The 16,549-nt window shown below is 27.2% G+C and overlaps 1 protein-coding gene across 2 annotated transcripts; it reads right to left on the reverse strand.

Moving 5' to 3' along the window:
* Nucleotides 1-2,177: 2,177 nt before the first annotated feature.
* LOC100808525 (secoisolariciresinol dehydrogenase) lies at nt 2,178-5,798 on the reverse strand. 2 transcript variants are annotated; one of them, XM_006598936.3, is made up of 3 exons: nt 5,579-5,798; nt 5,303-5,383; nt 2,178-3,193 (listed from the first exon to the last, which is right to left on the reverse strand). In XM_006598936.3, the coding sequence occupies exons 1-3, from the start codon at nt 5,596-5,598 to the stop codon at nt 2,383-2,385; spliced, it is 912 nt and encodes a 303-aa protein (XP_006598999.1). In that variant the 5' UTR covers nt 5,599-5,798; the 3' UTR covers nt 2,178-2,382. The 2 variants fall into 2 exon arrangements, with proteins under 2 accessions (XP_006598999.1, XP_003548897.1); XM_003548849.3 differs by having other exon boundaries at nt 2,178-3,187; nt 5,579-5,739.
* Nucleotides 5,799-16,549: the final 10,751 nt, after the last annotated feature.

Raw genomic sequence — 16,549 nt, forward strand, 5'->3', positions numbered from 1 at the left:
GTCATTGTCTTCACAGCTCACACTCTCCATTTATATTTTCTTTCTTTTTAGTTGTTACTTTTTACAGTTGTATTTGTATTGCTGCAAGAATCACATATTGAATACGTACCCATAGAGAATTTCGAAATTTACCGAGCTATCCATACAAAAAGTTTTTTTATTGAGCAGTACAAAAACCATTTTCTATTAATATTTATTCATCCATATAATAAAATGATTAATATGTTTCCAAGTAACATTTTTAGTATTGTGCAATGTAGATATTTATTCAAGTGATACAAAATATTAATACTTATAAGGAAAATTCTCATACTCTGAGTTCGATGCCAACTTGCCAAGTCTCAAACCCTGCCTCTCTAGTCTCTAATCTCTATGGTGATACAAGGTAAAACATATAAGGAAACTTTCATATAGGCATACCTGTAAAATATTTACAACACTTAAACATGAATGTTAATATTATTTGACGTAAGGATTTCATGTCTATGTATGTCCACATATTTTAAGATTGACCTTACAACTCAAGATAAATATATTATCTATATAAATACATAAAATCTGTCTTCAATTGGATACATGTGACCTTATAAATGAACTTTTTCCCGCCATTAGTTTTTACCTTTTATTTATTTTACACCTTTCATTTCAATTGATATTTTCATTTTATCTTTCTCTACTAACCGAGTAAAGTACACGTTTTTCTGTTTATATTCTATTACATATTTTATAAAATATTAAATTATTTGAAAATAAAAATAAAGAGGGAAAAATAATCTTTTCAAACATATACAAGTAAGATGATTAGATAAACTAGCGCGAAGTTGTTCTAATTTAATTGATGGTTTTGAGTTTAAATTTTAGGTATGTATCTATTAATAAATATCTAAAGAGAAAGTTTTTCTGCCTTTTAGTGAAAAATTCCTATAATTTTTAATATAAAAAAATATACATACACAAAAGGAAAGTAGAAAAAAGTGAAGTAAACTAATTATATATTTAAAAATATTTTTTAAACATGTTTTATTGTTGATCATAAAACTTTTTTATTTCATCCACTCTTATATTTTAAACTAATATTTTAGTATGTGTAATGTACATCATAAATATTCATTTTATATTATTTTCATAAGAGATAGTCAATAACTAAAAATAAACCTACATTATAACTTAAATTATTTATTGTAAATTTGAAATATAAATTATACATTCAAATATATTTATATATTATACAAAAGTAAACTTTACCATGTTTTTACATGAGTATTATTCCTTTCGCTTCCCTTTTAAATAAACATTAAATTTATAGGAATTTTCGTGTCTAAATATAAAAGGCTAAAAGTTATCCTTACCTCCATAAATTGCATTTGAAATAACGACCCTTTTGAAAATTGTGTACTGTCCTTCTGTTTTATCTTTTGAAAACATCTTTTTTTGTCTTTAGATATATAGGAATATAGATTTCTAAAAACGTGAGACAAATCTTATTGGATACTTTTGTTTCCTTAAGACAATTATAATCAAGTAAATATAGACTTTTTTATACTGGAAGATGGTATGACTTTTTTAATCAAGAAAACATCTTATTAAATTTTTCTAAACCTTCTAAAATATGTCTTTGACTCTTATGATTAAAAAAAAAGTTATTAATTTATATTTCATTATTCCATACTATTTTGAGATATTAGGTTACGTTTCCAAGCAAGATAAGAAGACATCTTGGCTACAATACATGCTAGCTATAGTTGGGTAAGTCTATTAATATTTGAGTTGTAACCCTCGTGATGATATGAATAAAATTTGGAAATTAAACTTGTATGTATGCAGAATGGAATCACTTGTACCTTCACCTATGTCCCACGTACATCATAATAAATGTGTGTAAACAAAAGTAACCATAACGAAGTATCAAATATGTAGGGCACATGCAGCTTGCTCATGTCTACCATCCCTTGGGCCAGACCAGATATAGGACTCTTCACTCTTATCCCTATCTCTATCTATGCCTTAAACATATACCACAGGAGTTTGATCTCATCACCCTTATGTAGTCCTTCGGAACTTCACTGAATCTCAATTTTTGTACGGCATTCTTTTCATTGGATCAAAACATAAATAGATGACTTCTTAAATTTGGAAAAAAAGAAAAAAAATACTTCAACATACTCATAAACCAACCATAAAAGAAAAAAAATACTTCAACATACTCTTAAACCAACCATAATACATTACATAAATCAACAAGAGAAAATAGTCTATATACTGACAATATAAAGAAATTTTAAACTCATCCAATTATAATTGTCATATACCTAACATGATTCCTCGTTGGTTGATTTACACCGACAATAATGCATAGAAATTATACTCAATTAACAGTTGAGGTTAAGCAGTTTGATCTGGAGAAGGGAATGTAAGATTTTTAAAGCTGGTGAACCCTCCATCCACAATGAGATTTTGGCCTGAAATAAACTTTGCTTCATCTGATGCTAAGTACAATGCAGCCTTTGCCACATCAATGTCCTCACACTTAGCACCTTTGAGCTCACCAAACCCATTCACAATGCCCACTATCTGTTCTTGGGTTAAACCAGGATAAAACTTTCCAATTTGTGCCAAAACCATAGGTGTAGGAATTGGAGCTGGTGATATGCAATTGATCCTAATCCCAACTTTGCATAGCTCACTAGCCAAAGATTTCACTACCCCTGGTATTGTAAACTTTGATATTGTGTAAGGATGAGGCCCAAGCCCACCCAAAACCCCACTTATGCTAGATGTGCATAGAATGGACCCTGATCCCACTGGAATCATGACCCGGGCCGCATGCTTTATACCAGCAATCATTCCCCTTATGTTGATCCTCATGACTCTATCAAACTCATCAAGGTCTAGGTCTACTATGCTTGGTGGAATTGATGGGCCTGGGATGCCCGCATTGTTGTACATGATGTCCAGCTTGCCATAGTGGGCCACGGCAACGTTCACGGCATCCGCCACTTGGGCCTCCACAGTGACGTCGCACTCTGTGTAGTGGGCTGATGGGCCCAACTCTTTTGCAACTTGTGGGCCTAGTTTGGTGTCATTGTCAGCAATGATTACTTGGGCTCCATGCTGGACAAACTCATGGGCCGTGGCCTTGCCGAGTCCACTTGCTGATCCAGTTATGAGTGCCACTTTTCCTTCTAACCTGTCACTTTTTGGAACCGAAATGAATGGATGTCAATCATCATGGGGGAAGAAAAAAGAAAATGGGATCATGGGAATAATGGAATACTCATAAATGATGATGATGGCCTCTAACTAAAATAATGCTATGGGCTTTATCTCAACGTCTAAATCAAAAAGCATCATTTCTTTTTCGCAAAGTTGGAGGATGATGTCGTGGACCAAATTCTCTCTTCCTACAAGATTGATTAAGATTTTGCATATTCCTTAAAAGACTTGAAAAAAGTAATAGCAAAGAGAAAGTACCCTTGGTAATGGGGTTTGATAAAGTCAAGAGGATCAACATAAGATAAAGTACCAATGTTAAGAATAAGAAAGTTGACGTACTTCTCTTCGTGTCTTTCTATATACCAAATTGTATGGAGATTTAAATCTATGATCTATTGTAATTTATTTAAGCTTTTGTTTGAATAATTTTTTCTATAAATACTTACAAGATAAGAAAATAAAAAAAAAATCTCATAATTAAAATTAACTTATACATAAATTAAAAACAAGTTTTTTAAAAAGTTAAATGAAAAAAAGAATAAATTATAATAACACTCCCGAGGTTATGTTTTTAAACATATAAGGATATGTTACTGTAATGTTTTCAAATTTAAAGGAGGTTAGTGTAGGAAAATAAAATAGGATGAGATTATATGTAATTATAGAAACCTCAAAAGGTATTGTTGTAATTTGCTAAAAAAAATACAAATTAACTTATGCATGAATTATTTTCTTATTTTTGTTATAAGTGATTATGGTGAAATTTATCCAAACAAGACCCTAATTCACTCGCACTAAATTACAAATTCTGGTTATAAATGTCATTACCAGGCTGAAAACGACTTTGTGTGTATAAAAGGGATTGAAATTGTTTTCAAAATTTTGTATTGTTTCGTTCCATTATTAGTTGGGAAATCTACAAGAATCACTTAAGCAGCTGACACGTTTAAAATAAAACTGGTCAATTAAATCAAGTTAGCTGTTTTTGTTTGGTAGATCTACAGCATGAGAACATGCAAATTGGAGGCAGCTAGCACAATTTGTTCCATGTGCTTCACGGAATTCCGTTGTCACAGTTTAAATTTATTTCTCTGTCTCTGTTAACTTCAAGGAACTTAACTACTTAAGTACTTAACCATATATTCTACAGTGTGTTGCTTTTTATTTGTCAACGCAACGCTAAAATTGAGATAAGTAGTGGTCTTAGATTTGCCGTAACCTTTTTCTGTTTACTTTTTCTTTATACATATGAACTGTTAAGAACTGAAGTAGAACAATACATGTAGTGATTTTTTTTTTTACTTCCTATATGCTGAAATATCAAAAATGATTTTTAGACATCCCAAATATTATTCAACACTTGATGGGAAAGAGAAAAGTATAATTATGGTCATGATGTAGTAAGAAGATAAAATAGAAAGAAAAAAAAGTATTGGTCGGTGTTTTAAAAAATTATAAATGTCTAAATAGCATTACTTGTGAAATATATATAAATCAAATCAGAAACAAGTTAATTCCAAGCCCCACCGTCATCACTCTGCTATCCATTCCCAGAAAGTTATATGAAAGAAAATATAAAACTTAAAGAGAATGATTTTTTTTCCTCATATAAATATAATAGCATGCTCCACAGTCCACACTAACGTCGTGGAGATTTGGAAAAGTAATCGGAGCCCAGAAAATAAAATCAAAAATAGTATATATAATTCATTTATGGGAAGGAGTTAGTATATAATTCAGATTAAACTTTCAAAGACAAAATTACAATTTAATCTTTCTGCAGAATGAAATTATTTATAAGTTCACAACCTGGTAGGGAGAACTTGTTAGCAATGTTTTCAAACACACTTTTAAGATTAAAACAATATAAGTTGAGAAGGAAATGGGAAAGAAATGACAGATTCAAATTTTTTCTCATGACCTAACAACTAATATTTTCCGATAAAAAATATAAGTTGCTACTCTCAAATATCAAATTACTACATGTTTCAACGCTTTGCAAAGAATTCAGATATATAATAGCACTCATTAAATGAAGAGCAGGACTTGAACACCAGCAATTATAATAAAGAGCTTTAATGAGACTCACCTTCTTCCACCAACCGTGGTTGCATAGAATCTGCTGCGTTTTTGAAGCAAGTCATTGGCAAGGGTGGCTCGCTTGAACACCCTGCAAAAGATTATGTGAATCTTAATCAAAACAAACAAACTTAATCAAAAACCCAATAGCTGCAAGTAATTTAACTTGGCAAAGGCTGTACAAGAAAATAGTACTAGTAATTAAGAAGACATTGACCAATTATTAATTAAATGGTTAAGGTTTGATACTACTAGAAAGGAAGGAATGTTGTTGAAGATGACGAACCTAGCTAATGTTCTAAGCATAACGGCGTCAAGATCTGATCTGAGGAAAGGAAAACAAGAAAAGCTGTGGAGTGTGGGAGTTTTAGCTCGCGGATCTCACAGGTTGAATTGAAAGCACAGAAAGAAACGAAGGTTGATGAGTGTATTTATGGAAGGAGAAAGAAAACGTTTTGTTTTTTCTAATGTATAATACTTTATTCTGATAATCATGTTATTAGGACGGAGATCGATAGAATTTGTTGATAATTAATCTTATTAAATTATTCTTTTTTAATCATGATTTTTTCATTCATAAAATTTAAATTCAAAATATTATTTAAGAAAATTGAATACTCGACTAACCACTTATTATTAAATAAAATTGCACTTCAACAAAAGAAAAAAGTATTATGAAATAAAGGTGTACTAATCATATATTTTTTTACTAAAATTAATTGATTAAGCAAGTTGAAGTGCGTTATTATAAACTCCTCACCTTTAATACCTTTCTTTGATTTTACGGTTAAAAAATAATCATGTTTTCTTTAACATATTTTTTTAATTCATTATTTATTATTAGTAATAATTAAAATTTATTTAAAAAGTTTATAAAATTACAAGTAAAATTCATTAATTAAAAAGTGAAATATACAGAATAATGTAATTTTTAATAATTTTTCATCAATCGAAAAAATCGTCCTTCATGTGGCATGATCCAATATATAAGGTCAAAATATGCAACTGTTTTGTTTTCTATTTGGAAAAATCAATTTAAAATTATGAGAAAGTTATTTTGTATAAAATTAATTAATAGTAAAAAATAGAAAAAAATTATATGTATCCGTTTGGATTTCTAGAAGTATTTTTCATTGGTTTGAAAAAAAGTATTTTTAAAAAAAAAAAATAATATTCAAGGTATGTTAGACATTAAATGTCTGAACCAAAAAGTCAATCAGTGCTTCCGTCACATATTACAAAAGAAATTTCATTGGTAAAAAAAATAATTTATTAAAGTATAAAAAATACAAAATTTAGAATTAGCCTCTATCAATACAGTCTTGGTCTAATGAAAATAAATTGATAGTAAAAACATTACTACGAATTTCTACTAACGGTATTATGTAGTAGTATTATACTTATATTATTACATATTAATTATCTAATTAATCAAATTATTTGTTTTTTTAGGGAATCGAATCAAATTATTTGTTAATATGATATATTTTTAGTATTTTAGTTTTATCTAATTCAAAAGATAAATACTTATTTTAATGTAAATAAAATTGATATTAAAATAATATATGCATTGATATCAGTATTAAATAGTACAATTTAATTAATTTATTAAATAAAATATATAACTAAATTAAAAAGATTAAAAGATTCTTGAAATTATTTTATAATTATAAAAAAAAGCGTGACCGTTTCATATCCTAATTAAAAAGATTTATTATAATAATATAATATTGAGAATAATTTAAATCTTATCATGTTTTATCTTAATATATTTTAAAAGAAAATAAAATATTAAATGATGTTAATAATTAGATAAATCTATATAATAAAATAAATAAAGATTTAATTAGCTAAATTTATGGAGAATATATATCAATTGATCCAATCTTAAATCATATACTCTTGTAAGAGTATTACAATAATTTTATCCTTGTAAAAGACATCTTAATGGGATGAGAGGAAAAAATATTTATAAATGATCATTGACCTTGATTCCTAAACATATAGAATTTTGCTACGACTAGAATAGTTATCTTTTCCCTTAAAAATGATTTGGTCTAAACTATTGATTGGGAGATATCTTTAGTGCAAAAAAAGGTAAAATATTATTTATTAAATTAATAAATTATATCATGAATACATAGTTGTTTAAGAAATTATACTCTTAATAAAATATGAAATTAATAAATTAACAATTAATAACTAACATTTGCCAATAAAAAAATGAAACTAAACTAAACCGAGATAACTCAAAATATAATTGAAATTAAATATTCCTTCAAACATAAATAAATTAGGAATGCTTATTTCACATAATCTTTTTCATTTTTGGAGATGTTATTCCTATGAATATAATATGAGAATAGCATGAGTGGATATTTAAAAAATACATTTGGTTCCATTTTAATATTTCTATGAATAATTTTTCAAAATTTAAAATGATTTAAATATAAATAAATAAAAATAAAAGTTACATATATGTTAGAGAATAACTTTCTCATATTCTCATAAGTATATCACTTACTCATTCCTCCTCATGTGAATGAAAAGAAAAAATTCTACATTCTCAGTAATCAATACTATCCAATAATATTTTAAAAAATTTGTAACAAATATAAAAATATTGCATTTTCATGTATATATTTCTGGAAATACATTTTTAATCCTAAACATCTAATAATTTTTTGGTCTAATCCTCAAATATTATCTATTAGAAGAAATCATATTTTAGTCGAATATAATTATTATGAATGACAAAATTTTATTTGTAGATATTTAACCCAATTACATGTCCAAAATTTGAATCCAATATACTCAATTAGTTAAGTTAAAACAATTACACATAAATTAATCCACACGTTCGTTAAAAATTATCCTATAAATTAAATTATAATGTTTGCACACATTTTTATGCAAATTCGATACATTTTCATGGCCTGTTGTATTTAATGATGCGTAAGGAAGATAATGTAGATTAATGAAAGGAACCAAGATGGTTGCATCTTCCATTCTTTATTTCCATCATACATAAGAATTTATATGCTTGATTGCCAAATCAGACAATCTCACGGCCCTACCAAGGTAAAAGTATGCAACTTTTTTCTTCCTGGTTGAATTTGCATATTTGTTTTGATCATGTTTACGTTTGTTCAAACAAACTTAATTATATCTTCAAGTCAATGGAAATCATACCACAAATTCGTTTTCTTTTCACACCATGTTGATTGCAATTCATCTTATTAAATTAGAGGATGGAGTGTATCGAATTGAAAACAAAAGTCTAAAGTGCAATTCTTTGAAGGCATATACAACGAAATTAAAAGGGTAGTGTCATAAGCCACATATATAAAAGACTCAAACAAAGGGGTCAGTACTATGAAATTCTGAGGAAATGAATGCATAAACGTATTTATATAATATGGTATATATAGTACCATAGTGGCTCCAATTAGATATTAGGTACATGATAAACCCTAGCCATTTAAAATTTGTTCCTGAGCTAGTTGTGGCACATTGGAAATCAACTGAGTCTTACAAGTCAAAAGAGTGGATATGGATTCTCATGCAAGTTTATTGTGTCTGACCGACCATTGCTTATAAATTGATATTATATTATTTATTTCCTAATAACAAAAGGAAAAGAAAAAAAAGGGGAAGCCTTTTTAAAAGACTATCCTATATCCCTTACTTACTAGCTGGTTGGTTGTTTTATCTTATACTTTTTTAGTCTTTACTTGTTTTTGTTCCCTATAAGAACTTATTCTGGAAAGGACTCCCCTGACAACTTCATATTTAATACAGGGTCGGGTCGGGTCTGTCTCTCATATGTACATATTGACAATAAAAAAAAATCCATATATTACTACCAGCTTTAACAAAATTAAATAAATTAATATGCAATTATAGAAGTGTGGTATATATATGTGGAAGATAATTAGAGCTGGGCTGGAAGATTAACAAAATAAATAATATGCTGACATACTCTACTAGAATTCAGTTTAGTATGAGGAATTTTCATCCATAAAAAATAAATAAAAGTGAACCTCTCAATGATAGACAACAGTTTTTTTTTTGAAGGGGATAAACAACAGTTTAAGCATAGTTTTTTTTTTTTTTTAATTCCCATAGCACCGGATGGAAGATAATTTTGACTAATCTTATTATTAATTCTGGACCTTTATCTATTAAATTCCAAGGTGACCATTAATTAGAAAAATGAAATTAACAATAAATTATTAAAATTGAACAGTAATAATATGTTATTAAGATTAGCATATTGTTACTGTTTAATTTTAATCATTTATATTTCTTAAAAGCTTATTTATACTTAATTAATAATCATCTGTAAAACATTTATTTAAATTAAATGTAATACTTTTTTATCTTTAACACAAGGAAAATATAAATTTTAAAATTAAATAAATAGTAATATAATTTAAGCTTATGAAGAAAGGTATATTTTTCATACAAATGTTGTCATCATGATATGTTTTGCAGCTATGAATTTATAAAATATTTATTTTGTTAAATTTTAATACGTAATTAATTTAGGAATATGCTTAGGAAACCAAAAGTTAAATTTTTTCATTAAAAATTGTAACAATATACTCTTTTGTAATTTCAAATATAGAAGTACAACAATACAAGTTTTCCATTTATTAATTTCTTGACAAGTGCTCAAACAATGCTAGTTAATAAGACTCATAAATTTATGAGCATGCTAGGTTGTTCCACTCCTTTTGAAATTGACCTCTTCAATTGTTTTTTTTATTAAATACTCATGAGTGTCTTCTTCATACTACAATGTACAAACTTAGCAAATCAACCTCCACCTTTAATTAATGTTTTTTATATACTATGTCCGTATCACCGAAAGGATAGCGAAAAACAAAACAAAAATACCTGATTGCCTTTTGAATAATAATGTTTTAGATTGATTTTGGGAATATTTTTTTTTTAGTATCAATGCCAAAGTATTCTCTCCATCCATTGCTATTTATGTGTTTGGAAACATAGAAAAGTGGAAAGATAGGGGAGGAGAGACAAGAAATGGGTTGAGGAGGAAAGAAACAGTTGTTTAGTAAAGAAGAAATAATATTTATGAAAAAAATGGTGAGAACCATCTCAAATAATTTATCTCCAAAAGAGTGAAGTAATTGAGCAGTAAGAAGAGAAATAAGTTATTTTTCATATAATACACATCCTCAATTTCACTCATATAAATATACATGATATTTTTACTTACACATCACATTTTTTTCTTCTTTATTTACCTTTATTTTCTCTAATTAAGCAATCATTAAATTCACCATATTTTTCCCTAATTCTTTTCATCAATTTGCTTTCAGATTAGACTAATTATGCGATAATATTTTTTAAAGCTTTTTCTTAATCTCTTATCATTTTCAACATCTTTAATTAGTTTTAATTTGAATTTTAATATTTGTTAAAACAATTTAACTATAAGAAAAAGAGTAAAAGAGTGTTTTGTTATTATATCGTCTGGAATAAATCATCTTTCAGATTTTACAAACAAAAAGAGAAAATATTATGATGAATTCCAGGTCAATTAAATTATTATTAAGTGTATGACTCGTTATATATTTTATTTTTTATATATCACTCTTTTGGTAGAACTGATGGGGTTTTAAATATCATTATTATATACAGCGGAATAAAAATTGAATATTAACATTGACTATATAAAAAAAAAAACTTAACATGTCTTATATTATTTATTAAACCACTTAATAAAAATGTCTACAACATTTGATCTCATCATGTTACACCTCCAACAGAAAACACCTATAAAATATATATATATATATATATATATTAGTTGTCAAAGCCAATTATGTGACAAAATATTTTTTATGTGATGCATGAATCTTTTGATGACTAATTTTGGGGGACCGTGACATAAGGTTAGGGTGTTTTATATAGATCATGGGAGCCCCTTTTTCTCGGGGGACGTACAAGGCTCCATATACTCCCCCATGCTAATCTATCTATTAATCTAACAGAACAATACTAATTAATATGCATGAACACATGCCATCACAAAAACCACCACTACTAAGGAATATTGTAGCCAACTATATAAGATTCTTAAAAGTATCAACACCATATCATAACATTCGTCAAATTGTTTCACTTTAATTAATAATTTTAAATTTAAATCTATAATTTTATATATAATTGAGTTAGATATAAATATGTATATATTAAGAGTTTATTTTCTAATATTCTTATCAAATTTAGATAGATTTTTTTTAGTGAAGTATTTTTTCAGTTTTTGTAATAAATAATATTCGTCGAAAGATCTGATTATTAAATATAAATATATATAAAGTTTTAGTGAAATATTTGTTCTAAAAATTACATTTTTTTTTCATTTACGATACTCTTAAATATATCTAACACTTTATTTATTTAAGGATATCAACTGAATTTACAACTTGGTGTGATTTATTAAAATAAAAAGTAACAACACAATTACTGTATAATCATATATATTACTGATAACTGGGAAGACAGCCGTCAGACAAAACAGTGAAACCAGCTATAAGAAAGTTGGAATTGTCTGGGACTGTTTTGTCACTTGTCAGGCTTAATCTCTTTAGTAATTGTTATCATTAACAAGTGTTATATTATTGAAGTTGTTAAACAACTCGAGGATCATATAGAAAACACTACACTTAAGACAAGGTGATAGTGGGTTCAATTATGCTACCTTGCTGCAAAGTGGGAACCCCGTTGCCTTTAAACTGTCTTTTTCTTTGTTTCCATGTTTAAGAACACCAGACATATTTTCCGGAATGTCTTCTGCAAGCAAAATGTATCGGGAAATTATTTATATAGTTTGCTTTACAACAAAAAGAAAAGAAAAGAAAAGAAAAATTGTATAATAAAAAATAGTAGATGTGATATAAAGGACAATTTTTTTTTAAAAGGTATTATAGCAAATTGTTATACATATAAGAGTTTAAATTTAATACATTTTTAATTATTTTCAAAATTAACTAAAAAGTGTATGTTTTTTCTTAAGTCACGGGTGTCTCTCAAAATATTATCATATATTAATTTTGTTTGTATGTTCTCCCGTTAAATATATCGTTTTCAATGAATATATTTAAATCTTACACCTTCCTGTAAATTAAATGTTGATTCTAAATAGTTATTAGTTTTTTTATTTTTAATTTATAAATAGTTTTTTTAAAAACATGTTCAACAAAAATAAAATTGAAATGATTTTTAACTCAATTTCAGAATATTTTACATTAATTTTTTTAAAATAATTATGAATTTAATTTTTAATTTTAGAAAAGAGAATTTCACTAGTTACTACTATCAAATAGCATTAAACACTTGAGACTTCAGTCGATTTTTATAATCAGAGTCGAGCCAAAATCAAATACTTAACTAAAATTACCAATCTTATTTGTTGACATTACAATCTAAACTATAATCTTTGTATTTATTTATATCTTTGAAGGCCTATAATCCTTGTTTATTGAGCCTAAACTTGCATTTTATCCTTCATGGGTCCTTCCATAAACCCACAACTCTAGTTTGTCGATGACTAGCAGCATGCAATCTTTATATTTTTTAATATTTTTTTTATCATTGATGAAATCTCATATTAACCCACTAACTAGCCTGAACTCGCTCTTTATAAATGGAAATAACTTGAAATTTTAAATAATGGGAAAAACATTTTAAAAATAAAATAAAATAAAAAGTTTGTATGAAAAGCAGTGTCAATTGCTAACGTTTTAATTATTAAAACACCCCCCCTTTAAGATTTTGGACTCCTTAAACAATATTATAAGAAATCAAAAAGCAAATTTCCTTGAACAATATTGAACCTGTTACCTGGAAAAATTATTTATAATTTGATAGTCTCCTGAAAAACACGGAACCATTTTGCTGCAGTACAAACGCGAAGCTGGGCCGGCATATATTAAGACCCATAAGATAATTACTATTTGCATCCCTATTTTACTAATAACCCCCTTTCCCTTTTCTTTTTCCTAAATTATCCTCACTTCCTTCTTTTGATATAAACTTTCTCACCCCTTTTTTTTTTTCTTGAATGAAATGTCCAGATTCTACTCTTCCCACAGCAAGTTCCTCCAACTCTACCTTATTTCTCCCGGAGGTGACTTCTCATTGGTAGTTATGTTGGAGAATTAAGCACCAAGATAAGAAGGGGTAAGGTTCAGGGGAAGAAAAAACCAGTTATCTTGATGCCGCACAGAAGGTGCTCAATAATATGCCTTAGCGAGACATTGCTTTGGAGAATGTTGTGATTTATGAAGTCAGCCAGGAAAGGGAAACTGATCCACCAAGGCTATAGCTTTTTACAACAAAATGAAGGAAGAAGGGAGGAGGACGGACAAGACAATCATGTACCCACTTGCACGAATCTATTATGTTTCACTTTTCCGCTAATGGTTTCGATTGCCTTTCAGCTACAGTGCTATGCTAAACACAACATCGCACCATGCTTGAATTCTGAGTTGCTTGCTCTGCTTGTTTATGGTATACCCAATTAATTACTTTTTTCTTTTGAGGTAAAAACAATGGTTTTAGAGTTGTGGTTTTGCATAAATTTTATAAGTATTGTGTACTGTATCAGGAACTTATTGTAGCTTATATTGATGATTATGTATATGGCACATGCCATCACTCATTTAACGCAGATGATATGTACAGGGGAGTAGTGTACACAAAAGGATATCATGGTCTGCGAAATTGATATGGGGACGAGAAGTGAAGTTGAAGGAAAGGTTGGAGTTTCGATGTTTATGTATATGGCATTGTTTCTATTATTGTGAGAATTCTCACTGTTTCATGCAACATGAGCCATCTTAATCAATAAGATTTTTTATTGGCTTTTCCAAAAAAGAAAAATATTGATGTGTATGTATGATGGTTTGTTGAGTATCATTAGATAGTTTCCAGGAATTTCTTTATGGTAGAAAAAGAAGTGGGAAAGCTTATACCAGGAGAACTGGAGATAGATTGGGAAAAGTTATTTTTAAAAAAAAGAGAAAGGGTGGTGTACTTAGTAACTCATGGAGGATAAATAGTAAGAGACGACCCATAAATCCCAACTTCCTTTTAAAGACAAAGCCTGGCCCAATATGCCGACTCGTAATATATTTTTGTTGAGAACACTCCCCTCCCCTTTTCCTTTCAAATCATCTTCTCTCCCTCACATACTCCCCTTTTCAGCGCAACTACACACTCCTTTTATTATATCAACAACACATTCTCTTATTTTTGTATCACATTCCCTCACCTACTTCACTTCTTATTATCTATTTATTAAAACTACCATTGTTGATAGACATAATCTAATATGCATACACATAAATTAAACAAGGAAAAATTAAAAGTGACAACAACTTTATTATCTTAAATTATAAGATGCAATTATGCTTAATAAAAAAAAAACAAATCTATAAATAACACGAAGTGTAAAGGTATATTGAATTTTATAATAAATGATGTTGTTCACCAATAAAAAAAATATATGACCGGCCAAGTCAACCATTCACTTCTTCCTCTAATATTTCTCTAACTACCTTTCTTCACTTGTTTTTTTATGCTATTTTTTTTCAAATATTTCTTTTATCAGTTTTTGTAATTATTTTTTAAATCTTGAAGATTTCTCTCTTTCATCCATAATTCCAAATTCTTATTTCAATTTAAATTAAGTTAGTATTCAAGTTATTTAAAACTTTGTTTTACTTTTTAGAATAATATACTAAATTGCCAGATAAAATTAGTTGTCAATTCAGCTGCGGATTCAGGACATAGGATCAGTGGGGGTTTTTTTAAAAAAAAAATAATAAATACTTTGACAACGCCGGATAATGACACTAGTAGATAGTAGTAACATTACATTGCAAAACTTTTCCAATCATAGAATCCGTATAGAAGTCATTTTCCTCCCAAATTGTGGTTGAGAGGATATAGAATTAACTTTCTATTCTCATAACTCCAATGAACAGAAACAAAAGTACAAAACAATAGTTAACAAAAAAAAAAAACAAAACTTATCTTGTAAGAACAATAGACATCGCCTTACAACTTACCATGCTCCCGCAATTTTGATCCTTCCTTAAGATACTATTCAAATGTAATTAATGTAGCAAAATTGCCACTTGCCTCACAAATTAGTAGATAATACCTGCTGCTACATTGTTATGACAACCCCAATTATGATGATATAATTTGTTTAGCAAATAAACTCATTAATAAATTTAAAATTTAAATAAAATAATTTAACAATAAATTAATTTTTTTAATATATAATGTTAAATTTCATTGTATGTTTACTATCATGATTATGCAAATTTGTTTCTCTATTTTTTAATTTTTTTTTATTATCATTCATTTAATTGTGTAATTTTGATTCATTCACTAATATAATATATTATAAATCTAATTGTATAAAATAAAAATTTATTTTATGCAATGTATATGCTAGAATATTATTTTTTTCTGTCCAAAATAATTGTCACAATTAAAAAATCATTTGTCCCAAAATAAGTGTTAGGTTAATTTTTCAATGCCAATATTATTTTTTACTAATATTCTCGGTCACTTTAGCTTTTTAATAGGTTAGTTTTGTAAATTTATTATTCTATTTCATCTATTTAGTAGTTTTTATTAGTATGTGTAAAACAACACAAATGACACTTCTTTCGGACTGAAGAGAGTAACTAATATCGAATTAATAAATGATTTAAAGTTACATAATTAAAATAATAAATTAAATTTTTTAAAAATTATAAAATGAAGATAATAGGAAAACATAAAGTGGAATTAAACAAAAAATGAAGATAATATATATACATATATAAATATAAAAGAAATACTAATATTCATCTTAGTTGAAGTGCATTAGTATTTAACATAAAAAAAAATTGGACTATAAAATCATTATTTTTTATTTTTCAAAATTTAATTTAAGAATGCTATGATATTTTATCATTTAATTTAAAAAATAAAAATATTTTTTTACGATTCTTTCTTATATATATGATTTTTTTTATTTTTTAATTTAAATGATAAAATATAATAATATTTTTGAATTAAATTTTGAAAATTAAAAAATTTAAAGATTTTTTAATTCAATTTTTTTGATGTTGAATACTAATATACATCAGCATTCTCCTATATTTTATTAAAAACTTTAGAAAAATAATTTTGCCGGATCGAATTTGCATTTGTTAGACGACAT

The sequence above is a fragment of the Glycine max genome, chromosome 16 (genome assembly GCF_000004515.6).
Source record: "Glycine max cultivar Williams 82 chromosome 16, Glycine_max_v4.0, whole genome shotgun sequence".
Lineage (NCBI taxonomy): Eukaryota > Viridiplantae > Streptophyta > Magnoliopsida > Fabales > Fabaceae > Glycine > Glycine max.